Genomic DNA, 26,880 nt, shown 5'->3' with positions numbered 1-26,880 from the left:
CTCTAATACTTATATTCCCAAGTCCTGTACACAGTGCTCAGGTGCTTAATTGAAAGGTTCCATGAAACAGTGAGGTATCTATGTCCCTTTACCACTCAGTTATTCAAATTGCCACATGGATCTTTTATCCAGTCACATTAAAAAAACACTCAAAGTATTTCCTTCAGTCTTCCATTCTGATAGAGCTTTCTGGAGCAAATAAAGAGTTGCAACTCAGAATGTCCACACCTCCCTTCCTGCACCCTGCATACTTTTTTCATTGCACTGTGATTATGTACCATTCTATTGTCACCCTCATTCTGTCATTATCTGGGCAGTTTACTGCCATTAAATTTTCCAGCAACAGATGCCCACAAGTACAGCCAGCCTGGAAATATTTTGATTACTTACCTTTGTCCTGATGTCCTTGTAGGAGGTGGGACATTTCTCCATCTCAGCAGCAGAGGGCAGGAGGGGTCCAAGGTGAGGGCACGCTCTCCTCTATTTTTCTGGCACTCAAAGACAAAGGGAACAAGAAAACCAGACGTGTTTCCCTGCCCATGGCAAACACCAGCCTTTCCATCCTTACAGTCCTTCCTGCCATCAGCAGAGACATTTTGCTTTCTTGTGCCACTTCATCCCGTTAGCATCTGGCATTCTAACAAAAAAGTACTTACAAGGAATTTTAATATTTTCATATTAAATGTCAGAATTAGAACCATTATGTTTACCAAATATTTAAAACGTTCAACCCAGTGAGAAGTGAATTGATGTTGTCTTTAGCATTCAGATAAGAACTTGTAAAGGAAGTAAAAAGTGCTGCTTTCATAAACTATAGTCTCATTGTCAAGCCTTGCACTGTCTCAGCAGATTATTACAGAATGTTCATTCAAGCAGGAATTAAGAGATGCGTCTGAATTGATAACAACAATGAATAATTAAGAAAGCTTGACTGCAGTCTGCTTGAGGATTCCAGTCTGAAGTGTGTTCCACCTGATGACAACTGGGAATGTCTTTCTCTCACCATTAGAACCATTGCACCTCTGACTAAACACATAGCGAATCACCAGTGAAAACTAACTACATGTTGATTAACATTCAGAGAGATTGTGCAGGTGTCCTTTTAGGAACTGGCCTACAGTATGCTAAGAGGGATGTATGTGGGGACATTAGGATAACGTGCCCTCTGCCCTTTAAGACAGCCCAAGCAGACCAGGTCAGCAGGCTGAAGAGCTGAGTGGGTCACAGAATCACAGAATCACAGAATTGCCAGGGTTGGAAGGGACCTCAAGGATCATGAATCTCCAACCCCCCTGCCACACGCAGGGCCACCAACCATTCCACCTAAAGCTAGACCAGGCTGCCCAGGGCCCCATCCAATCTGGCCTTGAACACCTCCAGGGACGGGGCATCCACAACCTCCCTGGGCATCCTGTTCCAGTACCTCACCACTCTCTCCGTAAAGAATTTCCCCTGACGTCCAACCTAAATCTCCCTTCCCTCAGCTTAAAACCATTTCCCCTTGTCCTGCTGTCACCCTTTCAAAGAGTTGATTTCCCTCCTGTTTGTAGGTTCCCTTTAGGTACTGAAAGGCTGCAATGAGGTCACCCCGCAGCCTTCTTTTCTCCAGGCTGAACAAGCCCAGCTGCCTCAGCCTGTTATCACAGGGGAGGTGCTCCTGTCCCCTGATCATCTTCGTGGCCCTCCTCTGGACCCTCTCCAGCAGCTCCCTGTCTTTCTTGTACTGGGGGCTCCAGACCTGGACGCAGTATTCCAGATGGGGCCTCACAAGAGCAGAGTAGAGGGGAACAATCACCTCTCTGTCCCTGCTGGGTCACCAGGGCTCAGAGACTTCACTCGGCCATCTGAAAGTTGAGGGACTTCAGCCCAAGCTGCCCTTTTCCATGCAGGCAAGGAGGCCAAGAGAAGGTGGATCGGCACGGTTCTGGTGCAGACAGGGGCTGCAGTGTGAGCAGGCCTACACAGACAAGGCTGTGCCCACACAGAGTGACAGCAGCTTTCGCTGTGAGCAGATTCCCAGGGGGCCTGAGCCATGGCAGTTCTTGATGGCAGCATGTTCCAATCAGCCCTGGAAGTCTTCTCTGGACGTCTGTCGCATTCTGGAATCCACACTGAGGACGCAGTCGCTGTGTCAGAGCAGCTGGCAGAGTCACGGGGAACCGTGACGTAGTTGGCCCAGGGAGCAACAACAAGGCCTGCACTGCTCAGCCAGCCCAGGCCAAAGGGGAGCACGAGAGAGAGCAGAGGAGAGAGGGGGGGAAAGAGGGCCAGGAAGGAAAGGCCTGTGCCTGAATGGACGTGTAGCAGCAGCTGCTGACAGCAAACTCGGTGATGGCAGGGGCACAGCAGAGCAGTGCAATGCTGGCAGCTTCCTGTGTCTTTCACACAGGCACTGCAGACATGGCCAGCACTGGGAGATCAGCAGAACTGCTGCACACCTCTGCCAGCCCAGGCCAGAGGAGTGCAGAACAGTGAGCTGCTGCTGAGGGGAGAGAGGATGGCCTGAGAGCTGACCTGAGAGGCAGGGCTGGCTGTGTTACAGCAGCCTCTGTGTCCTCCTCCTGTGTCTGTGAGGGCCAGAGGGCCAGAAGAGAACATGCCCAGACAACGAAGCCCTGCTGTCCTCTGCTGCTCAGCTGGAGAGATGTTCCGCCTTCCTGAAGGACGCTGATCCAAAGGGAAGGAATCAAAGGAAGTCCAGGCTGGCTGTCCTTGTGGGCATCAGCTGCTGGCAGCTGCCTCTGTGCTGCCATGGGCAGGGCACAGCACACACAGTGTTTGCAGTTCCCTGTGTGACACTGGCCCTGGTGACCTGACAGCCATAGGGAGACAAGAGAAAGAGCTGCCTCCCTCTGCCAGATGAGGCAAAGGTGAGAATCCCAGAATCACAGCATGGCCCGGGTTGGAAAGGAGCTCAAGGTTCATGAATCTCCAACCCTTGGCTCTCCAAGGGTGCACAGGGGGCTTTGTTCTCCCTGTGGTGCAGCTTCAGTGCCAACTCACAGCTGAGCTGGTTGGCACACTGTGACAGCCTGCCGCTCTGAAGCTCTTGGGGCAGTGCTCAGTTCTTTCTGAAGTACTCTGGAAAATGCTGCTTCTCCTTCACCAAGTCTGTTTCCAGACAGACGTCTTTTTCTCCTCTGTACACACAAACAGTATCTTGTAACTCCCTGGCACAGTGCTCAGAAGTGATACTTCTGGAAGCACGTCAGAGAAAAGTGGCCTTGTCCCAGTGGACTTTCAGAGCAGATGAGAACAAGTCTTGGTTGACGGCTTTCTTCTGCTTCTGGAACTGCACAGGCAGGTTGTGTGTTGTCATACTTTATGCCAGAGTGCCAAACTGAAGCAGTTTCTGCAACTTCTTTTGTTCATACTTGTCACTCTTTGCTGAGACCTTAACTTAGTCATTTTTAATGCGCTCTCATCTAAACTACTGTGTCCTCCAGTGTCAGTGTTGTATGAATCAGGACTGTGGGATTTCATCAGTGAAAGGATTCTGCTCTAATGACTGTCATTCTAAAGCTGATATTGTTTCTACCGCATCAGGCTTGCATGAAGCATCTCTGATCAACAGAGAAATCAGAAAAATGGCTTTTCCTATTGCAGTTTCCTTTTAACTAGTGATGAAAGCTGTCAGTTTATTTTTGGCACCAGAAATCCTGGGATGCAACCAGGTTAGATAAGAAGTGAAACTGAGTGCACAGTAAAGGAACATAGATGAGATAGCATCACACAGCTCTGGAAAAGATGTTCCAGCTCTGTGTCTACCTACACCTTCAGGAGATGAAAAGTACTGGCTTACTGAGGTGTCCTGGGTTGCAGGTTCTGTTAATCTCCATTTTTGGAAGAGATGCTTGCAATAAATACCTTGTAAGGTGAATGAGCTTGATAGAAGTAGGGTGTGAAAGAGATGGATTTGCTGTTTCCCTGAAGGTGCAGGAGTATTGCTGTGCCTACAGTCAGTGAACAAGGCAGAAATCACTGTGTTCCTCAGAATGAAAAGGAATAAAAATCTTTTTGGGAGTGACAGCACGCCTGAATGAAGCATAAATCTAAACATTTAAAATAAGGGCTAGTGTCAAAGGGACTTGCAGTATTTCTCGAGAAGAAATATTTGATGCTTCTTTAGGAAAGTCATCATAACAAAAGTGTACTGATGTCTTTGCTGAGGATTTCCTTGGTTCCAGCCTGAAGGTGTGCGCAGGCATGAGCAGGCAGTGCTGAGCTGCAGGTGAGTGCCTGTGTCCCACAGCAGGAAACCCGTGGATGTCTTCAGGGGTTTGAAATGGGCAGAGCTGTGAAACCTGCAGGCTTTCACTGAAATTGTCCCCTGCTTTATTTTGTAATCTTAGTTTCACCAATGCTTTCCAATATAATTTTCGTATGAGTGCAGATACATGGGATAGGATTTAAAGTTTTTATGGTGCTGCTGTATAGTTTTCTGTGGTCATCATAAGCCAATAAAAAAAATAAATGGTAATCAGGCAATCTATTAACAACCTGTGGCACGTGTCAAAACAATGAAATTCCTTGCAGGAAGACAATATTGCTATATAATACTGTGGCTATCCAAAACTGTTAATTATACTTGATGAGCTGGAGATAATCCTGAAATGCGGGTCTTTGATCTTAGCCAAGAAAAATAAACCGTATTATCATTCTTAAATTGGCAGCTGCTATCAAAAGCCTGTGTCTTATTTCCCTTTTAGTAACACTGGCTAAATCAGAGAAAGTGATAAAAGAATTTCATGATTGCAGCTTAGGGATTCTTTCCCACTTGACCAGAAGTAATCAATGTCCAAAAATGTCTGTATATACTTTTTCTATCTTATTTTGCCAGATGAATTGATATTTGAGATGAATGGCAAAAACATTTTGCGCACATAGATAAGCAATGCAAATTTCCTGGATTGTTTTAGAGAAAAAAGCTCTGGTTATCAGATCGTTTCCATGCAGAAATAAGAATTACAGAAAAATTCTCATTATTATTATTCATGCATGAATAAGTTCAAAAAAGAGATGTGGGGGATGTTGTTTCAATTCCAGGTGATTGTAGGAAGGACTGTCGGGACGGAAAGGCTAGTGTCTGCATGGGAAAAGAAACACTTCTGGTTTTCATGTTCCCTTTGCCTTTGAGTGGAAGAGGCCATGAGGAGAGAGTGCCCTAAACTTGGACCCTTTTTGACCATTGCAGCAGAGATGGAGAAGTGTTCCACCTTCTAGAAGGACTTCAGGACAAAGATATGTAATGAAAATAAGTCCAGGCTGGCTGTCCTTGTGTGCATCAGCTGCTCGCATCTGCATAGTTGTTGCTATGGGAATGGCAGAACAGCTGGAATGTTGCATTTCCTTGTGTGACACAAGCACTGGTGAATTCAAAGCAAGAGGGGTATATTAGAAAGAGCATCACCTCCCTGCCAGATTAGGAAAAGGTGAGTGGGATGTTGTTTCAATTAGTGCTGATGGCAGGAAGGACTGTAAGGATGGAAAGTCTGGTGTTTGCCATGGGCAGGGAAACACATTTGCTTTTCATTTTGTCTTAATCCTTCACTGCTAGATAAATAGAAAAGAGTGTGCCCTCACCTAGGAACTCTCCTGCCCTCTTCTGCTGCGACGGAGAAATGTTCCAGCTTCTAGAAGGACATCAGGACAAAGATATGTAATGAAAAAAGTCCAGGCTGGCTGCCCTTGTGGGCATCAGCTGCTGGCATCTGCATTGCTGCTGCCATGAGCATGGCAAAGCAGGTAAAAGGTTGCTTTTCCTTGTGTGACACAGGAGCTCTTGACTTGAAAGCTAGAGGGATGCAATAGAAAGAGCTGCAACCTCTGCCTGACATGGCAAAGGTGAGTGGGATGTTGTTTCCATTGCTGCTGATGTCAGGAAGACTGTAAGGATGGAAAGGCTGGTGATTGCCATGGGCATGGAAGCACATTTGGTTTTCATTTTCTCTTTCTCTTTGGGTGCCAGATAAACAGGGGAGAGTGTGCCCTCACCTTGGACCCATCCTACCCTCTTCTGCTGAGATAGAGAATTGTTCCAGCTTCTAGAAGGACATCAGGACAAAGATATGTAATGAAAATAAGTCCAGGCTGGCTGTCCTTGTGGGCATCAGCTGCTGGCATCTGCATTGCTGCTGGCATGAGCATGGCAAAGCAGGTAAAAGGTTGCTTTTCCTTGTGTGACACAGGAGCTCTTGACTTGAAAGCTAGAGGGATGCAATAGAAAGAGCTGCAACCTCTGCCAGACATGGCAAAGGTGAGTGGGATGTTGTTTCCATTGCTGCTGATGTCAGGAAGACTGTAAGGATGGAAAGGCTGGTGTTTGCCATGGGCTGGGAAACTCATCTAGTTTTCATTTTCTCTTTCTCTTTGAGTGCCAGAGAAACAGGGGAGAGTGTGCCTGCAACTTGGACCCCTCCTGCCCTCTTCTGCTGAGATGGAGAAATGTTCCAGCTTGTAGAAGGACATCAGGACAAAGATATGTAATGAAAATAAGTCCAGGCTGGCTGCCCTTGTGGGCATCAGCTGCTGGCATCTGCATTGCTGCTGGCATGAGCATGGCACAGCAGGTAAAAGGTTGCTTTTCCTTGTGTGACACAGGAGCTCTTGACTTGAACGCTAGAGGGATGCAATAGAAAGAGCTGCCACCTCTGCCAGACATGGCAAAGGTGAGTGGGATGTTGTTTCAATTAGTGCTGATGTCAGGAAGACTTTAAGGATGGAAATGCTGGTGTTTGCCATGGGCAGGGAAACACATTTGGTTTTCATTTTCTCTTTCTCTTTGAGTGCCAGATAAACAGGGGAGAGTGTGCCCTCACCTTGGAACTCTCCTGCCCCCTGCTGCTCAGAGGGAGAATGGCCAAGCTTGTAGAAGGACATCAGGACAAAGATATGTAATGAAAATAAGTCCAGGCTGGCTGTCCCTTTGGGCATCAGCTGCAGGCATCTGCATTGCTGCTGCCATGAGCATGGCAAAGCAGGTAAAAGGTTGCTTTTCGTTGTGTGACACAGGAGCTCTTGACTTGAAAGCTAGAGGGATGCAATAGAAAGAGCTGCAAACTCTGCCTGACATGGCAAAGGTGAGTGGGATGTTGTTTCAGTTGCTGACAATGTCAGGAAGGACTGTAAGGATGGAAAGTCTCGTGTTTGCCATGGACAGGGAAACACATCTGGTTTTCATTTTCTCTTTCTCTTTGAGTGCCAGACAAACAGGGGAAAGTGTGCCCTCACCCTGGACCCATCCTGCCCTCTTCTGCTGAGATGGAGAAATGTTCCAGCTTCTAGAAGGACATCAGGACAAAGATATGTAATGAAAATAAGTCCAGGCTGGCTGTCCCTGTGGGCATCAGCTGCAGGCATCTGCATTGCTGCTGCCATGAGCATGGCAAAGCAGGTAAAAGGTTGCTTTTCCTTGTGTGACACAGGAGCTCTTGACTTGAAAGCTAGAGGGATGCAATAGAAAGAGCTGCAACCTCTGCCAGACATGGCAAAGGTGAGTGGGATGTTGTTTCAATTAGTGCTGATGTCAGGAAGACTGTAAGGATGGAAAGTCTCGTGTTTGCCATGGACAGGGAAACACATCTGGTTTTCATTTTCTCTTTCTCTTTGAGTGCCAGATAAACAGGGGAGAGTGTGCCCTCACCTTGGAACCCTCCTGCCCTCTTCTGCTGCGATGGAGAGATGTTCCAGCTTCTAGAAGGACATCAGGACAAAGATATGTAATGAAAATAAGTCCAGGCTGGCTGTCCTTGTGGGCATCAGCTGCTGGCATCTGCATTGCTGCTGCCAAGAGCCTGGCACAGCAGGTAAAAGATTGCTTTTCCTTGTGTGACACAGGAGCTCTTGACTTGAAAGCTAGAGGGATGCAATAGAAAGAGCTGCAACCTCTGCCAGACATGGCAAAGGTGAGTGGGATGTTGTTTCAATTAGTGCTGAAGTCAGGAAGACTGTAAGGATGGAAAGGCTGGTGTTTGCCATGGGCTGGGAAACACGTCTGGTTTTCATTTTCTCTTTCTCTTTGTGTGCCAGATAAACAGGGGAGAGTGTGCCCTCACGTTGGAACCATCCTGCCCTCTTCTGCTGAGATGGAGAAATGTTCCAGCTTCTAGAAGGACATCAGGACAAAGATATGTAATGAAAATAAGTCCAGGCTGGCTGTCCTTGTGGGCATCAGCTGCTGGCATCTGCATTGCTGCTGCCATGAGCATGGCACAGCAGGTAAAAGATTGCTTTTCCTTGTGTGACACAGGAGCTCTTGACTTGAAAGCTACAGCGATGCAATAGAAAGAGCGGCAACCTCTGCCAGACATGTCTAACTTGAGTGGGATGTTGTTTCCATTTCTGCTGATGTCAGGAAGGACTGTAAGGATGGAAAGTCTGGTGTTTGCCATGGGCTGGGAAAAACATCTATTTTCATGTTCTCTTAATCTTTCAGTGCTAGGTAAATAGAGGAGAGTGTGCCCTCACCTTGGAACCCTCCTGCCCTCTTCTGCTGAGATGGTGAAATGTTCTAGCTTCTAGAAGGACATCAGGACAAAGATATGTAATGTAGATAAGTCCAGGCTGGCTGTCCTTGGGGGCATCAGCTGCTGGCATCTGCATTGCTGCTGCCATGAGCATGGCAAAGCAGGTAAAAGGTTGCTTTTCCTTGTGTGACACAGGAGCTCTTGACTTGAAAGCTAGAGGGATGCAATACAAAGAGCTGCAACCTCTGCCAGACATGGCAAAGGTGAGTGGGATGTTCTTTCCATTGCTGCTGATGTCAGGAAGGACTGTAAGGATGGAAAGGCTGGTGTTTGCCATGGGCAGGGAAACACATCTTGTTTTCATTTTCTCTTTCTCTTTGAGTGCCAGATAAAGAGGAGAGTGTGCCCTCACCTTGGACCCCTCCTGCCCTCTTCTGCTGAGATGGTGAAATGTTCCAGCTTGTAGAAGGACATCAGGACAAAGATATGTAATGAAAATAAGTCCAGGCTGGCTGTACTTGTGGGCATCAGCTGCTGGCATCTGGACTTCTGCTGCCATGAGCATGGCACAGCAGGTAAAAGATTGCTTTTCCTTGTGTGACACAGGAGCTCTTGTCTTGAAAGCTAGAGGGATGCAGTAGAAAGAGCTGCAACCTCTGCCAGACGTGGCAAAGGTGAGTGGGATGTTTTTTCAATTATTCCTGAAGTCAGGAAGATTGTAAGGATGGAAAATCTGGTGTTTGCCATGGGCTGGGAAACACATCTTATTTTCATTTTCTATTTCTCTTTGAGTGCCAGATAAAGAGCAGAGTGTGCCCTCACCTTGGACCAATCCAGCTCTCTGCTGCTCAGAGGGAGAAATGTCCAAGCTTCTAGAAGGACATCAGGACAAAGATATGTAATGAAAATAAGTCCAGGCTGGCTGTCCTTGTGGGCATCAGCTGCTGGCATCTGCATTGCTGCTGCCATGAGCATGGCACAGGAGGTAAAAGATTGCTTTTCCTTGTGTGACACAGGAGCTCTTGACTTGAAAGCTAGAGGGATGCAATAGAAAGAGCTGCAACCTCTGCCAGACATGGCAAAGGTGAGTGGGATGTTGTTTCAGTTGCTGCTGATGTCAGGAAGGACTGTAAGGATGGAAAGTCTGGTGTTTGCCATGGGCAGGGAAACACATCTGGTTTTCATTTTCTCTTTCTCTTTGAGGGCCATATAAAGAGCAGAGTGTGCCCTCACCTTGGACGCATCCTGCTCTCTGCTGCTCAGAGGGAGAAATGTCCAAGCTTCTAGAAGGACATCAGGACAAAGATATGTAATGAAAATAAGTCCAGGCTGGCTGTCCTTGTGGGCATCAGCTGCTGGCATCTGGAATTCTGCTGCTATGAGCATGGCAAAGCAGATAAAAGATTGCTTTTCCTTGAGTGACACAGGAGCTCTTGACTTGAAAGCTAGAGGGATGCAATAGAAAGAGCTGCAACCTCTGCCAGACAAGGCAAAGGTGAGTGGGATGTTGTTTCAATTAGTGCTGATGTCAGGAAGGACTGTAAAGATGGAAAGTCTGGTGTATGCCATGGGGAGGGAAACACATCTGGTTTTCATTTTCTCTTTCTCTTTGAGTGCCAGATAAAGAGCAGAGTGTGCCCTCACCTTGGACCCCCCCTGCCCTCTTCTGCTGAGATGGAAAAATGTTCCAGCTTGTAGAAGGACATCAGGACAAGGATATGTAATGAAAATAAGTCCAGGCTGGCTGTCCTTGTGGGCATCAGCTGCTGGCATCTGCATTGCTGCTGCCATGAGCATGGCACAGCAAGTAAAAGATTGCGTTTCCTTGTGTGACACAGGAGCTCTTGACTTGACAGCTAGAGGGATGCAATAGAAAGAGCTGCAACCTCTGCCAGACATGGCAAAGGTGAGTGGGATGTTGTTTCAGTTGCTGCTGATGTCAGGAAGCACTGTAAGGATGGAAAGGCTTGTGTTTGCCATGGGCAGGGAAACACATCTGGTTTTCATTTTCTCTTTCTCTTTGTGTGCCAGATAAAGAGCAGACTGTGCCCTCGCCTTGGACCCATCCTGCCCTCTGCTGCTCAGAGGGAGAAATATTCCAGCTTGTAGAAGGACATCAGGATAAGGATATGTAATGAAAATAAGTCCAGGCTGGCTGTCCTTGTGGGCATCAGCTGCTGGCATCTGCATTGCTGCTGCCATGAGCATGGCACAGCAGGTAAAATATTGCTTTTCCTTGTGTGACACAGGAGCTCTTGACTTGAAAGCTAGAGGGATGCAATAGAAAGAGCTGCAACCTCTGCCAGACATGGCAAAGGTGAGTAGGATGTTGTTTCAATTAGTGCTGATGATTGCAGGAAGGACGGTAAGGATGGAAAGGCTGGTGTTTGCCATGGTCAGGGAAACACATCTGGTTTTCATTTTCTCTTTCTCTTTGAGTGCCAGATAAAGAGCAGAGTGTGCCCTCACCTTGGACCCATCCTGCCCTCTGCTGCTCTGAGGGAGAAATGTTCCAGCTTGTAGAAGGACATCAGGACAAGGATACGTAATGAAAATAAGTCCAGGCTGGCTGTCCTTGTGGGCATCAGCTGCTGGCATCTGCATTGCTGCTGCCATGAGCATGGCACAGCAAGTAAAAGATTGCGTTTCCTTGTGTGACACAGGAGCTCTTGACTTGACAGCTAGAGGGATGCAATAGAAAGAGCTGCAACCTCTGCCAGACATGGCAAAGGTGAGTGGGATGTTGTTTCAATTAGTGCTGATGTCAGGAGGACTTTAAGGATGGAAAGTCTGGTGTTTGCCATGGGCAGGGAAACACATCTTGTTTTTATTTTCTCTTTGTGTGCCAGAAAAAGAGCAGAGTGTGCCCTCACCTTGGACCCCTCCTGCCCTCCTCTGCTGCTGCTGAGAAATGTTAGAGCTTCTAGAAGGACATCAGGACAAAGATATGTAATGAAAATAAGTCCAGGCTGGCTGTCCTTGTGGGCATCAGCTGCTGGCATCTGGAATTCTGCTGCTATGAGCATGGCACAGCAGGTAAAAGATTGCTTTTCCTTGAGTGACACAGGAGCTCTTGACTTGAAAGCTAGAGGGATGCAATAGAAAGAGCTGCAACCTCTGCCAGACATCTCAAAGGTGAGTGGGATGTTGTTTCTGTTTCTGCTGATGGCAGGAAGGACTGTAAGGATGGAAAGGCTGGTGTTTGCCATGGGCAGGGAAACACATCTGGTTTTCATCTTCTCTTTCTCTTTGAGTGCCAGATAAAGAGCAGAGTGTGCCCTCACCTTGGACCCCTCCTGGCCTCTTCTGCTGAGATGGAGAAATGTTCCAGCTTCTAGAAGGACATCAGGACAAAGATGTGTATTGAATATAAGTCCAGGGTGGCTGTCCTTGTGGGCATCAGCTGCTGGCATCTGCATTGCTGCTGCCATGAGCATGGCAAAGCAGGTAAAAGATTGCTTTTCCTTGTGTGACACTGGAGCTCTTGACTTGAAAGCTAGAGGGATGCAATGGAAAGGGATGCAACCGCTGCCAGACATGGCAAAGGTGAGTGGGATGTTGTTTCAATTACTGCTGAAGTCAGGAAGACTGTAAGGATGGAAAGGCTGGTGTTTGCCATGGGCAGGGAAACACATCTGGTTTTCATCTTCTCTTTCTCTTTGAGTGCCAGATAAAGAGCAGAGTGTGCCCTTACCTTGGACCCCTCCTGCCCTCTTCTACTGAGATGGAGAAGTGTTCCAGCTGCTAGAAGGAAATCAGGACAAAGATATGTAATGAAAATAAGTCCAGGCTGGCTGTCCTTGTGGGCATCAGCTGCTGGCATCTGCATTGCTGCTGCCATGAGCATGGCACAGCAGGTAAAAGATTGCTTTTCCCAACCTGCCCACAGAGTGAGTCACTTCGGCCTTGTGTGGAGGCCCTGGCTTCTTTGGAGTCTGTTTTTCTTTTGCTGAGCTTCTCCTATCCAAACAGAATGGCCTTACAACATGCTTTCTGGTCCTTAATGCTATACCCATGCAATTTGTAACTATTACAGTTCTGTAAGTGAGAATTGATCACATGATTGAACAACTGTATTTCTAAAATATGTTATGAAATAACTTCTTTTTACTAATACTAATACTAATAAAGTCTTTCTACTTTTTCAAACTGTTTCTAAGGGCAAATTACAAAACACATCGTGCTGTACTGCTTCAGAGCAATCCCACATTTGATAGCCAGTGCAGAAACAACATTCCATCCTACAGCATTAGCTAGTTCAGAGGTACCAGACGTGTATCTGGATGTGGCTGTTGTGCATAACTGGGGCTGAGGGATCAGAAGTGACAGCTCCACTCTTGGAGACCACAGAACTAAAATGGAAAGATAAAATAGTTGCAGGGCAATTGTTCTGTGTGCCTGAAGCAGGGACCGATTTATGGGGGAGAGATTTAACAGTTAAATGAGGATTACAGCTGCAAGTCTGTGAAACAGATATCAGGGGTCAATGAATGTGTTAACAGCTGTGATGAAGAAGAAATGAATCCAAAGGTGTGGGCAGGGGAAGGAAATCGGGGTGGACTCACAATTTTCCCTTACAAATAACTGCCCAAGGAGGGAGTGGAGCTGTGAAACAGCAACAATATCCCATAGCCTTAGAAGGGAGAGTGGGTCTAAAAGCTGTAACACAGACAGTGGTTAAGGATGGTCTTCTGGAACCTTGTCTGTGGCCTTATAACACCCCAATCCTGTCGGCACGGAAGGCAGACGGCACGTATCGGCTGGTGCAAGATGTAAGGAAATGACTGAACCCGTTCTCAAAAGACAGCCTGTGGTTCCTAACCCCTATACCCTAATGAGTCAGATCGCACACGGACAGCAGTGGTTTGGTGTGAGAGACCTCACAGATGCTTTCCGGACAGCCTTTGGACTCAGGGAGAAATGGCTGCGTTTGTATGAGGACACATTGTAATCCTATTGTGATTCGTGATGATACTGTAGATACTGGAAATCGTGCTAATCCTTGTCTTGGCAGCATTTGAAGCAAGCAACTGGTGCTGCTGTCATGCAGAAAGCTCCCTTCCAACCACTCAGCAAGCATTTGGATGAGACAGCTTCCTGCTGGGAGCCCTCCGACATCACTGCTGCCTCCTCCAGAACCATACCTGCAGATGCTTCAGAGCTCTTCAGCATGGACTTCCTTCCTCCCATCAGCAGCTGCTCCTGCACTGACCTTCATTCACACTGGGATACCATCTGCTTCCAGCAGGAGCTGACCTGCGAGACAGAGAAAGGAAACGTGGGATGAGCACCAATGCAGAAGCACAAGGCTGTGTCACCACCACGTCTTGCAGCCTTGGGAAGTCAGCTGCAACTGCAGCCTTGGTCAGAATTACAACGGGCACCGTAAATTAAGTGTGACCTCTGAAGTTGTTGCCATGATCAGAAATAGACGCTGAAATCGCTCACATAACTGTCGGTGGTTCCCTCCAAATTCTTTTGCTTTGGGGAACAGATGGACTCGGAATGGAAGGACACGAGAAAAATGACATCTGTTTGAGCTCAGCAGACTTGAGAGGTGGGCCTGGGTGAACCTCATGAGGTTCAGCACAGCCAAGTGCAAGGTTTGGCATTTGGGCCGGAGGAATCCCAGGCATTCTTTTGTCATCGTGGTGGTTTCCAATAGACCCCAACAATGAGACATCAGGTCGCCGTGTGGGCTCCTGGGTGACACTGCCATTTCCCAGCCATTGCAGCCTAGGGGCAAATAAAGTAAAATACTTCAGAAAGATCTCACACTGATTGCATATTTTACTGTTCTTTTACACAAAACAGAAGGGGAGGGCAGCAGATGCATGCAGCTGCATCAACACCCAGGCTGCTAAAGGAATGGAAAGACAGAAACATCAAATATCAATGCCTTATTCTAATGCAAGGAGGGAAGCTTCTATCAATGTTACTTTTTATCATTCAAAATGAGCAGTTGGCACTCTTAAAGGAAAATCCTAGGCCCCAGGTTCTGACAGTGTGGCAATCTGGCACGGACTCAGCTGTGACGGATCCAAACAGTCTGTTCCAGATTTTAACATCCCTTCTATGCATTCACAAGTTTTCTCTCTTGACTTCCCCTTACAGCCGTTAGATGCCAGCAAAACATCCCACAAACACTCCTTAACTCTGTGCACACAGGCACCCATCCAACCAGAGCCATCAGTCATTCCCAGCCATGCGCTCTTCCTCCAATCATGGTCAGCATCACACGGCTGTCACGCAGCTCACTTGACTCAGTTTTTCTCTTCTTTCTGGAGGTGTCCTTGCTTCTCAGCCTTACCTTCTCGTGATGTTTATCTCGCCCTGCAGCTCCTGCTCTGAATAGGCTTTCTTGGATTCCCGCATGACAGGCACAAAATGCAGCCACAGCCCCTGCCACCAAGGTCAGCTCTTCAGCACACATTACCTGAGGAGCACTTGGCAACTCCTGCAACCTGAGCAGTGCCAGGAAGACTGTTTCACTTCTGCTTCTCCTGGCTCAGAAATTCATTTTCCTACCTAGAAAATGGGAAAAGAAAAGAAAGAAAAAAAATCCTGACATAAAGCAGACACAATTGATACTATGGAATTCTGGAAGGCAAGGGATTTGCCCTCTATGATGAGAAGTTGACTGCAAAGAACTAAGAAGAGCCATGAGCAGGTTGTGAACTTGTGGGTAAAATCAGGAAGTGCAGCAGTGCAGGGCTTCTGGAGGTGAGGGTCTGCTACAGCCGCCTGGAAAGAGAGCCTGTTGGTGGGAGCTGCTTACTGCAGCCAGCAGAAGCATCGCACTCACTGACTCTCATCCTGATGGGGGATTCCAGTCAGTCTGGGAAATCAGCATGGCTGGCTGCAAGCAATCTGACAGACTCCTGGAGTGCAGTGAGAATCACTCTGTGGTGCAGGCATTGGGCACAGCAAGCAGAAGGGAAGCATTGCTGGACATGGTGCACACCAGGGGTTACGACAGGAGGCGGTCAGGGCTGCAGTGACCATGCCCTCCTTGAGTTGGTGATCTTAAGGAATGCGGGCCTGGCAGGAAGCAAAGGCAGGAGCCTGAACTTCAGGAGAGCCAGCTGCAGGCTGTTCCAGGAATTCTTGGACGAGATCCTCTGGACAACTGTTTGTAGGGGCAAAGGGATGGAAAAGAGCTGGTCACTTTCTCAGAAAAAAACTTGCTCAGGTTGCACGCTGAGCTGCAGGAGAGGAAGGGGAGGAGGTGCCAGCACGGCTCTGCACGATGCTCTGCCACACTGGGCAGCTTGATCATGGCTCAGCAGTGGGATCAGACGAGGAGAACGGGAGAAGGAAATCAAGGATGGGAGGGAACCATCAGACACAGTCAATAAGTGTCTGTGAAGTCTTGCAAACCAGAGATTCCCAGGTTGTTTCTGCTTTTGCAGCATTTGTGTGGTGCAGGGTGAGCAAAAGGTTCTGCTGCTTGATTCTTCTGCAGGAGCCGCCTAAAAGGGAAATGGCCACTGAGCTGCAGACCAAGCAGTACTGCCTGACGTTGGCCAGGGGGAGCTTCTCCTGCCGCAGTGTGCTGATGACAGGTCTGGAGATGATCTGCAGGGCCAGTTCGTAGATGGGAGCCAGGAAAGGACATGATGGGAGGAGGGAGGTGTTAAGCAACATCCAAGGCATCAAAATGCATCAGAAGGCCCTGAAAAGCATCACAAAGCCACAGCCAGGAAGCTTGGGAGTATCATGAGCAGCATCCAGGATGCGAGAGATTATTTGCTACCATGCCAAATGGTAGCAGAGCTCCCCCTGCAGACATCCCAAAGCCAGACAAAACAGGAACAAACCCGGAGCTGTGCTGCACGCACCCCACAGCCACAGCATTGCAAGCTGGGGTGCCTTGCTGTGTGCTGCATTCATCCCAGTCCGTGTGAATGAAGACTCTGGAGGCAGTCAAGGCGTTGATTGAGCACGAGTGTGCTTTTATTATTATATAAAGGACAGGAGGGTGTGAGAGGTCCACGGTGAAGATGGGACTCATCCTGTCTTGTCATGGAGAGAGTGGCTCAGAGCTCTCAGTGCTGCTGTCCGGTGCCTGGGACTGGAGGCCTGATTGAAAGTCCCCCTGCAAAAGGCTCTGCTCCTCTTCACTGATGCTGACCTGCTCCTGCATGGAGGTGCTGCTGTCGGGGCACTCACACTGTGCTTCAGATGGGCTGCACTGCAGAGACTCTGGGTTAAAATCCACACTTGTGACTGTGGTGTCTGGGAGGCTCAGGTCAGCAACTTCAGCAGAGCCAGGTGTAATGAGAGCATGGACTTCGATGAGCTCCTTCTCTCCATTACTGATGTCAGATGGAAGGCTGCTATTAGAACTGCAGCAACTTGTGCTTCCTATGAGCTCTCCACTGATGGAAGCACACAGAGCATCCTCGCTACTTGCCCTGGATCTTATGGCTTGGCAAGGGCTCGATTCACCTAGAAAGGATACACAGGGGTTAGTGTCAAACTTTCACAAGCTGAATTACGCCAGTGGTTCTTGATCAGGGATGAAGATTTAGGCACGGGATTGAACGCTAGAAAGAGATACATGTGCAGAGCAAGCTTGAATTGTATGTTCCTGAAAAGCAGGGATTTGGAAGCTGCATTTGCACCCTTACCTGCCAGGACTACCACTGCTGTTTCAGAGGGCTGCCTGGCATTGCGCTGCAGTTGGCGTTTGCTGCCAGAGGATGGCTTCCTGAGGCTGAAGCAGCAACACCAACTGCTAGCTGGTGATTCCTCATTCTTGCTGGGTGGATTTTGTCTGGAGAGAGAAAACAGCCAATGCTGTGAGTCGTGCGTGGTGCAGGGTGAGGGAAGAGCAGCACTGAGCTCTTGGCAGCAGTTGCTTGTTCCTAGCACTGCCTGGTTTCTGCAGGAAAACACAAAAACCCACCCAAACAATGATGCTAGGTGCTGGAAAAGAAAGTCCTCTTTACCTGTCAGATGGAAAGTCAACGACGGTGTGGAATTTGCCCTGCCCAGCTGCAGGGCTTTCTTCCACTTCAATGTCCCTGCTGCTCTCTGTTACCACAGAAGAGGTGCTGTGGCCTCGCCTCTGTGCCTGTGCCTCCTCCAGGCTGAGCAGCTTTGTGGCAGCAGAAGAGACCCCCACAGACTTGGGCCCTGGGAGAGAATTGTGCCCTGTCAGGGAAAACCACAGGTAAGAGCGAGGATCAGAAAGCAGCAGCACAGCCACCACAGTTCTGGGGGAGGTGCTGTATTTTTCTCAGGCTTGCTTATCCGAGCCACTGGAAGAAGAGGAGCCCAAAATAACCATGTGGGAAGAGGTGTGTTTATGGCAAAGGACACGGTCATCATTAAGAGCAGCTTACTGTATCAAAATAGGCAAGGAAAAACCCAAGGAAATGGGGGCAGGGAACTGAGAAAACTTCGCTGCCACACTTGCATCAAGCTTTTCCTGCGTGCAAACCATAATAATGACGGTTTCCTCCTTGTGAAGTTTGGGCTTGGACATTCTCAGCATCCAGCAACAGGATGCCATACCCTAATGGAAGTCCAGAGGTCTGCTGTCCCCTTGATGGTAAAAGAGTATCTCAAACATCCTGGAGAAGGCCTGCGTTTGGTCAAGGTGTCAGGTCAAGATCAAGCTAATGGAGGAAGACACTCACCTGCTGCATCTGCAATGTCTGCTCCGGATTTGGAGCCGAAGAGGACGTCGGTGTGGTTGATGATGAATTCCACCACATCCGACTGTGTCTGCAGCTCCATGCAGGCAGCTCTTCCGCTGGCGCAGGCAGACTCGTTCTGCTGTGATCTGTAGAAAAGGCAGATTTTAGAAGTCATTTCTCCAAGACCGTTTCCCCGAGTCTGAATTGTTGCAGCCAAAAGCTGTCAGCTGAGGCTCTGGAGACTTCCGCAGTGGGCAATCAGTGATGCCACTGCAGAAATTCCCCTGGATGATCAAGGACACGTCAGTCCCATCTCAACAAGACTGCAGAAATTGTCACCTAGACATTGTGCCCGTGGGGATGGAGAACAGCTCAGGCTCCTGCTCTTCTGTCAGCCACAGATTTTACAGGAGAAGAGCACATTTGATGGAGAAAAAGGGAGCACTGTTTTTTTTTTTTAATGGAGAACAGATGTAAGCGTTGTGTTGAAACAGAACCAGCAGTTTACCTTAAGAGGTTTGGAGCCCACACAATGGCTAGGTTCTTGGCATGCATGTTTGTGATGGTGGAGCTCCCAGCCAGACACGCCAAGTGTCTCATCAGGAACTCCAGTGTCCTGGAAAACAAGAGAGGCAAACGTTCAGCACCAACGAGCATGCCGTGCTGCAATTCAGAAAGCAAACCTCCATTCATGCTACTTCTTGTGATTGCTACTGTCACCGAAGATGAGGTAGATCCAACCTGACTGAGTGCCACGCTGCAGCACCAAGCCCCAGCACAGCACAGCCGCAGCCATCAGCTGCACCAAGCGTGCCCCCGTGCCCAGGAACTGACCCCATAAAGTAAGCCCATGGAGCCTTCAACCCTTCAGCATACACAGGCATCGTGTTGCCGGCGTGAGACAGAGCCTGGAACCGCATCGTTGCCCTCTGCAATGCAGCAGGGCTGAGCTCAGCAGGCTGAGGGCAGCACTGACCTGTAGTGAGGAGCGGGCAGCTGCTGGATGACCTCCTGCATTCTGAGCAGCCGCTCCTCCTCTGTAGCGGCACCAACAGCATCCTGGAGTAGTGCAGAAAGGGAGCGAGACACCAATCAGGCTAGTACAGCACTGCGAGTAAACCTCGTGGGGCTGACAGCAAAAGGGCCTCCGAGCTGGGGCACTGCTGCAGCCATCTGCCAAGAGGCCCAGGAAGAGGGAAATGAAAGACGTGGCCTTGTGCTTACCGAGAACTTGCCGTACAGCTGGTGGGTGAGCAGAGGGTTCGGGAGCTCCCTGAAGTACATCTTGCAGAGGGAGCTCACGCTGTGAATGTCGCGGACGGTGAGCTCAGGAATCTGCTCCGACTCAAATTCCTGCCTGGAGAGAGGGACGCAAACCCGGTTGAGTGAGAGGAAGGCAAGCCCAAAGCCACACCAGATGCACTCAGGCTGTGTCAGTCGCAGCACTCTTACCGCAGTCTCTGGATGTTGGACGCGACGCCGGACAGGCGGTATATCCCCTGCACCACGCCGTGCTGCTCAATGAACTCAGCGCAGCTCTGGAGGACCTGGGGGACTGAAGAACACGTGCCAGCCGTCAGTGGAGCTCCTGATTCAAGTCCTGCTGCAGGCTGTGCTTCACATCCCATCCACTAAGCCCAGCCAGGCTTGGCTGAAGCAAATACAGATGTGCTTGTCTCTTAGGAGCATCCGCCTCACTTTATCCTTCAGCCATCAACTCCCATTACACGTGTCTCCACGGCTATCAGCCTGCCCCCTGCTAGATATGAGCTCCCTTTCATCTTCTTTAGATGCCCAGCAGAGGAAGATCTCAGGAATGGGCAGCTCCTTACCATCACGACCGGAGTGGAGAAGATGCTCTCCCAGGTCACCGCCAAACACCCTTTCCTTCTCCACCTCCCGCTCGGTCGGTTTCTTTGGGCGGGCCTTCACCAAGGAACGAAGGAAGGTGAGGATCTTGCTGCGTTTCTTGGGCACTGCACAACAAAAGGAAGAAACCAGGTCATTTCAGGTCTGGCTCCGTTGGACGAGGCCGAGCACAGCACATTCTACAGAGAACGTCAGAACGGGAAGAACATTACCAACCAGTACATACAAAAAGGGATTTTCCCCATCTCTGGAGGAGCCCAAGGCCAGGTTGGATGGGGCCCTGGGCAGCCTGGTCTAATCTGACATTAAATGTGGGGGCTGGCAGCACAGCCTGATGCAAGGAAGTGGAAGCTTGAGGATCCTTAAGGACCCTACCATCCCAAGCCATTCTATGAAGATTCTATAGTTTCCCCAAGTCCAATCATAAACACAGGAGGATTGGGCCAAATCTCTGCCCCATGGTGTGCATGAAGAATCATCAACCCAGAGGACAATGTGGGATGGATAAAGGAGGTACTAAACATGGAACGCACCCCCAAAAAGACTTCATTTTGCTTCCCCACACCATCAAATGTAACATCCCTACCTGGCTTTGGCACTGAGTTGATGAGTGCCTCAGGAATGTTCTTATTAATGAGTTCCACACACTCCCCTGGGAAAAATCCAACCTGTAACAAGAAGAGAAGCCAACTATTGCATGCAGCACTTCTCAGGTCTGAACTGTTAAACCAAAAGCCACATAACATTTCCCTCGGAACGTGCTTGCCTGACGTTCCATAAGACTATCCAGCAGAAAATGGCCATAGTTCAAAGCATAAAGGTAATAATTTTTCAACATTTGCAGCCAACGGCAAGGTCCCCTGACACCGACACAGGGAAACTGTTTACGTCCATTAGGCATCCTGTGCATGCAGAGCAGCTCTAAGCTAAGATTCCTGCCTTTACTGCAGTTGCACTCTCCAGTCTGAAGCTTGTGCCTACCTGGAAGCCGAGCTTGCCTCTCCACCAGGGGGTCAGCTCCTTTGGTGGCATGTCGATGACACACACGATGTCTCCGACCTGCAAGAGATTGCAACGTCAATCCCAGCTTCAGCACGGCTGGGAGGAAAGCACAGCTCAAATGTCTGCATTCTTCTGCACTGCCAAACATCGCCGAGCATTAAAGCACTTGTACCAGTGCAGCTCTGAAGACATTTGCCACTGTAAAATTGAGCAACAAGGAACGCCTTGAACTGCTTACCTCAATGGAGAGTTCATCCGCTGCCTGGGCAACGTATCTCTTAATAGCATGGGCAGCAGCAATAGCTGGAACATTCACAGGTGCCACCTCATGGTCTAGCAGGGGCTTCCCCTTGTTCTCAGCCTGAAACAGAGAGCACAGGCCACGGTGAGGAGCTGGGAACCAACAAGGAGGATTTCAAGGTGAGGAGCACATCTGCAGAGAAAGCTGCAGGAAATGCACTCGGTCCTTATCATGGGCACTTGAGAAGGAACTGCAAGTCTAATAACGGCTGTTTCTCTCCCTGGTGTGCAGCAGGCACACGCCAGCAAAGATGCATCTCTCCCCACCCAGACTAATCAGCAATGGCACTGACGCAGACAGGTGGCCTTGTGTATTTTGCCACATCCTTTCCTGCGCTCTTTGTGCAGGAAGGCTGACTGTTTAAGATGCTAGGAGACCGTGAAGAGGGAAACCAAAGCTACGGCTGCAGTTACAAGGTGCAAACAGTGCCATTGCAAGCACCAAGCAGCTCTCTTGAGCAGTCCAACCAACAGCGAGGCCAAACAGAGCAGAGAATGATTGTTGTTTCTGCAGCCATTTCAAGGGAAAAGTCAGTAGAGGACAAACCCCACAGCCGAGATGGCTCTGGTACTTTTATAAACTTGCCACTCTTGCACTACTGTCTTGCCACAGAGGAGCTCTCTTGGAAAGCAGGAGAGCACATCTGCGGCTCACTCTGCTGGCTGCAGTCAGGGAACAAAGACCAATCAGAGCTTCATACTCTACCTCTGTCCATGCCAGGTCAGGCCCACAGCTGATCTCGCTGCACGCCACAGCCATCAGCGTAGGTGTGACAAGCTGGAACTGAAAAGAAACACACTTTTATTTTCTCTGTTCACATCTCTGCTGTGCTCCCTACAGCTGTCGGGCACACTCACACAGCCCAAGCACGCCTGCTGGTGTCCCTGGTGATGCTGTGCAGCTCTGCACAAGCTGGGGCTGGGACTCTTTGCCTAAGGGATTGCTTTCCATAAAACCAGCTGGTCACAGCACCACAGACAGCATCCTTCTGAGGGCTGAGCTGCAGAGCACGTGGAGAAAACCCACACGTGACCAGCGTCCCATCAAAGCTGGATGAGGCTGTGTTACTAAACACGGGGCGTCACGGGCTGCTAAAGCATGTGGGGGGACAAACCATGGCAGGTACCTGGCAAGAGATCAGAACGAGGGAGAGAAATCTCACGAATCCGCAGCCGTTCCTTGTCACTTTGCTCTGATCTTCCACGAGCAAAAGCTGCAGCAGGGAAGCAGGCAGAGGGTGGAGAGAGGAGAGAGAAAGAGCAGGTCAGTTTGCTTCCACGGTTTAGCAAAGACTACAAGGGAAAAACCAAAATCTGCCCTCCCTCAACTTAAAAACTTAAGTTTTCAACTTAAAACCATTTCCCCTTGTCCTGCAGTTATCTACCCTTTCAAAGAGTTGATTCCCCTCCTCTTTTTAGGCTCCCTTTAGGTACTGAAGGCTGCCATGAGGTCACCCCACTGCCTTCTTTTCTCCAGGCTGAACAAGCCCAGCTCCCTCAGCCTGTCTTTGCAGGGGAGGTGCTCCAGTCCCCTGATCATCTCTGTGGCTCGCCTCTGGACCCTCTCCAACAGCTCCCTGTCTTTCTGGACACTGTACTGCAGCTGGGGCCTCACAAGAGCAGAGCAGGGGGGGACGATCACCTCCCTGTCCCTCATGGCCACCCCTCTGCTGATGGAGAGAATGTGATCCTATGAGCTCCGCCAGCCAGCAGTTCTCAGCACTCACTGTCCCCCCGTCTCTCCCACACTGTCTCAGCTTACCTACAAGGTGCTGCACAGGACGGTGTGAAGACAAAGGGACGCAGTCGGTGCACAAGTGCAACAAGCGAGCTGCTCAGTCAGAGCTCCAGCGCTCCAATGAAGGGACGCAGCACGCACTGCTCCTCCCCTCATTCTAGCCCTTATGACATCACTGAGGGCCACCAGGCTGCTCCACCACGACGCACAGGGTGGGGAGGCAAGACCAGTCACAAGGGCAGAAGATTCCAACAGCCCAGCCCAACGTTCTGGAATCAGGGGCTGCTTGGAATTCTACCCCAGCCAAATCCTGGAGAAGCTGGCACGGGGTCGTCATGACCAAAGCGCAGGACCTGGCGCTTGCTCTTGTTGAGCCTCGCACAACTGGCCTCAGTGCATCCCTCTGGAGGGCCTTCCTGCCCTCAGCCAGATGGACGCTTCCTCCCAGCAGCGTACCTTGCAGTGCTGGGCCCATGTCAAATCCACACTAGAGTGGCTTTTGTTACATTCAAGGGCATGTTGCAGCACCCATCTATTTCACCTGGAAGGAAATAAAGCAGGAGATGGGAGAAACACAGAACTGCTGCCAGACTGCTTCATCCCTTTCTCAGCCCAACTTCCTTTGCCTCATCCCCTACACCAACTCCTGTATGATGCCCACGGGCTGATAGTTGGATCTCAAATCCATAGGACTCCTTTCACAGGACTCCATCAAAAAGGCTGTCACACTTGTTCCGTACACTCACACTGACCCAGCAGTGGTATCACAGTCACTTAACACACACACAACAACCAAACCCCGAGCATGCACATCCCTTCCTGCGTGACTGCAGCCCACAGCTCCCCTTCACACCTCCGTGGATCTCTGGTGTTTTACACGGATGCAGCCTCGCTGCAGCTCCGTGGCTGTCACACAAGGCCTGCAGGACCTCTTTCTCTGCAAACCCCGTCTGCAGGCATTGGTTCACGAGGTTCACCTCCTGCCCTCCTGTGCAAAAACAAGCACTAAGAACAAGAGCAAAGCACACTGGACTCGACCTGGCTGGATCCCCAACCCTCAGTCCTGTCAGACGGACCCTGGTGTGGAGACTCATCCCCAAAGCCTGGCTGGACATCAGCACAGGCATCATTCTTCAAACGCCCCATCCAAGCAGCAAGGGATCAAAGCGTTGGCACAGCTGAAACAGAAATGCTGTGTGAGTTTCCTGTTAGCACTGAGCAGGAACAAATCTACCGCTGAGCAGCAGGATGTGAGACAAGCAGCAGAAGACACCCAACCTGCAGAACCAGCTCGTTTGGGGTCGGTCCAGATGTTTGTCTGCTCCCTTGCCTGGCCCAGGCCAAGCTTGTGAGCTGCTCCTCCTTGGTGCAGGGGGAAATGGTGCAGATGCCATGTGGTGGCTATGCACAGCATGCCTTTTACTTGCTTTTCCTATCTCCATCTTCCATTAGCAAACAGCATCTCCAGCCTCCAGAGATCACTGAGTCCAACCCCTGCACAACAGTGAAAAAAAAAGATATGATAAGGGGTACTTAAAGCACAGCATCTGTAATCAGATCAGACTCCTGCACTGTGAAGACTTCCATGAGTATTCCTGCAGAGTGCATCACTTAGTCTCTCCTAAGCCTTGTGTTCATGGTTTTCCTGTAAGAGCTTGTCTAAACACTGCCTATAATCGTGGTTATGCTAGAAGCATTTGGATTTATTGATCCTCAGTGTGATTTCAGTAACAAATCCAGATGCTTTTTTGTTAAGGGCAGCTTTCAATTTCTCAACTGAAATTTCAATATTGCATTAGGTGTTGACAACCACGGGGCTGCAGTACAGAGAATTACAGGGAGATTAATTTCTCCATCTCCATTCTCCTAGACATTTATGATTACAGTGATGTAGTTATATACAAAGTTGCAAGATACCAAAGCTAGAATAACCTCTTGGTGCAGCAGGATGTCTGGAGCCCAAGTGCAGAGTCTCAGTGTTGCAAAGCCTTGAAGAGGTGCACCGTATGTGCTGGGGCTGATGACACAGACACTGGAGCAAGGCCAGTGTGATGTTAGAAACTTGACCAGCAGCTGATCTGTTGTCAGCCATTTCTGGACACAAACGGGATCTGGTCGACTTAGGACATGACCTTTGGGCTGGAGAGCAACTCCCCGAGGAATCACACAGCCACTGCAGACCGTTGGCAAGAACCCCATACCAAAACAGCTCATCTGCAATCAGTTTTTAATCTGTGCAGCAGTGATTGGAACAGGCGCACGCTCTCTGGAATTGCAGGAATTTTCACAAGTGGAATGTACATCACCTGTGTGCTCCAGCTCTTCTGTGTGCATGCTAGGAGCAGTGATCCCCCTGCACCCAGGGCTGCAATAAAGTCCTGTGGGCTTTCTAACCTGCCCACCAGCAGCCCAGGCTGCCCAGAGCCACATCCAGCCTGGCCTTGGATGCCTGCAGGGATGGGGCATCCACAGCCTCCCTGGGCAACCTGTTCCAGTGCCTCACCACCCTCTGGCTGAAAAACTTCCTCCTCACATCCAACCTAAACCTCAACACCCCTCGTCTCAGTTTAAAGCCATTCCCCACTTGTCCCATCACTGTCCACCCTCCAAAACAAAACACCTCGGCTGTTCAACACTGAAAGAGCAAAATAACCCACAGCTCTTACTTCCACTGTATGCAGTTAATTCCAAACTTAAGGTCACAGGTTAATTACTCATGTGATCCTTCCTGACAGAAGAACTACTCGTAGTGATGTGTAGGAGTAAGGAACTGTTTGAAAAGGTCATGGACATATTAGAACTTGCAGCATTTATCTTAATAGATGCCTACATTGCAAAGCATTTTGTAAAACACACGTTACAAGTACTGTGCATTGGATTACACTATATCAAACTCTAAGTAACAATACAGGTTGCTTTTAAATCTACACTTACATGCTAACTCCTTGATAAAATTCCTGACTGCCTTCAGTTTTATAGCCAAAGCAGTGTTTGAGCTGGTAATGTACTCTTGAACAGCACTGCTGCCTTCAGCATTTGTATGTTTAGATCTGAAAAGAGAACTTGGTCATTATTTCACGATGAGAGAATCTTATATGACAAAGCAGAATTACAAAAATCTGACAATACTGTAAAATGCCAGCGTAAGAATGTGGCTTTGATTTTTTTTTTTTTCTTTTTTTTTTTTAAATGGTGAGTGTACCATTAATTCAAGACAAGAATTTTGTTTGTAAGTCGATCTCTATAACTGTTCTTGGCATCATTCTGTAGGATGAACTAGATACATGGAATTTGGCACTGGCTCCCCGGGGCAGTGGTTTGGCACTGAGCTGACAAAGGCCAAAGAGCATTTGCACAATGCTCTCAGACACAGGGCTTGACCCATAGGAGGTCCGGTGTGGAACCAGGAGGTGGAATACATGATCCTCGAGGTCCCTTCCAAATACAGATATTCCATGATCCTCTAATACTTATATTCCCAAGTCCTGTACACAGTGCTCAGATGCTTAATTGAAAGGTTCCATGAAACAGTGAGGTATCTATGTCCCTTTACCACTCAGTTATTCAATTTGCCACGTGGATCTTTTATCCAGTCACATTAAAAAACCCCTCAAACTATTTCCTTCAGTCTTCCATTCTGATAGAGCTTTCTGGAGCAAATAAAGAGTTGCAACTCAGAATGTCCACACCTCCCTTCCTGCACCCTGCATACTTTTTTCATTGCACTGTGATTACGTACCATTCTATTGTCACCCTCATTCTGTCATTATCTAGGCAGTTTACTGCCATTAAATTTTCCAGCAACAGATGCCCACAAGTACAGCCAGCCTGGACTTATTTCCAATACTTATCTTTGTCC

General features: G+C 49.1%; 2 protein-coding genes across 2 annotated transcripts in view; both read right to left on the bottom strand.

Annotated features, from left to right (window-relative positions):
* Positions 1 to 26,880, bottom strand: part of LOC149912559 (rho GTPase-activating protein 32-like) — a 490,746-nt gene that overhangs the window by 40,345 nt on the left and 423,521 nt on the right. The window lies entirely within an intron of this gene.
* LOC149912575 (rho GTPase-activating protein 32-like) lies at positions 1,043 to 21,041 on the bottom strand. Its single transcript, XM_090130871.1, has 11 exons — positions 20,963 to 21,041; positions 20,568 to 20,649; positions 19,945 to 20,088; positions 19,565 to 19,667; positions 19,337 to 19,469; positions 19,089 to 19,171; positions 18,621 to 18,728; positions 18,113 to 18,258; positions 17,420 to 17,624; positions 17,099 to 17,244; positions 1,043 to 1,059 (listed from the first exon to the last, which is right to left on the bottom strand). Exons 1-11 carry the CDS (start codon positions 21,011 to 21,013, stop codon positions 1,043 to 1,045), a joined length of 1,218 nt encoding a protein of 405 aa, XP_089986997.1. The 5' UTR covers positions 21,014 to 21,041.

Source organism: Phasianus colchicus, chromosome Z (genome assembly GCF_987193195.1).
Source record: "Phasianus colchicus chromosome Z, bPhaCol1.hap1.1, whole genome shotgun sequence".
Taxonomy (NCBI): Eukaryota; Metazoa; Chordata; class Aves; order Galliformes; family Phasianidae; genus Phasianus; species Phasianus colchicus.
The sequence above is the reverse complement of the archived record's forward strand: the minus strand, read 5'-3'. Positions and strand labels throughout refer to the sequence as shown.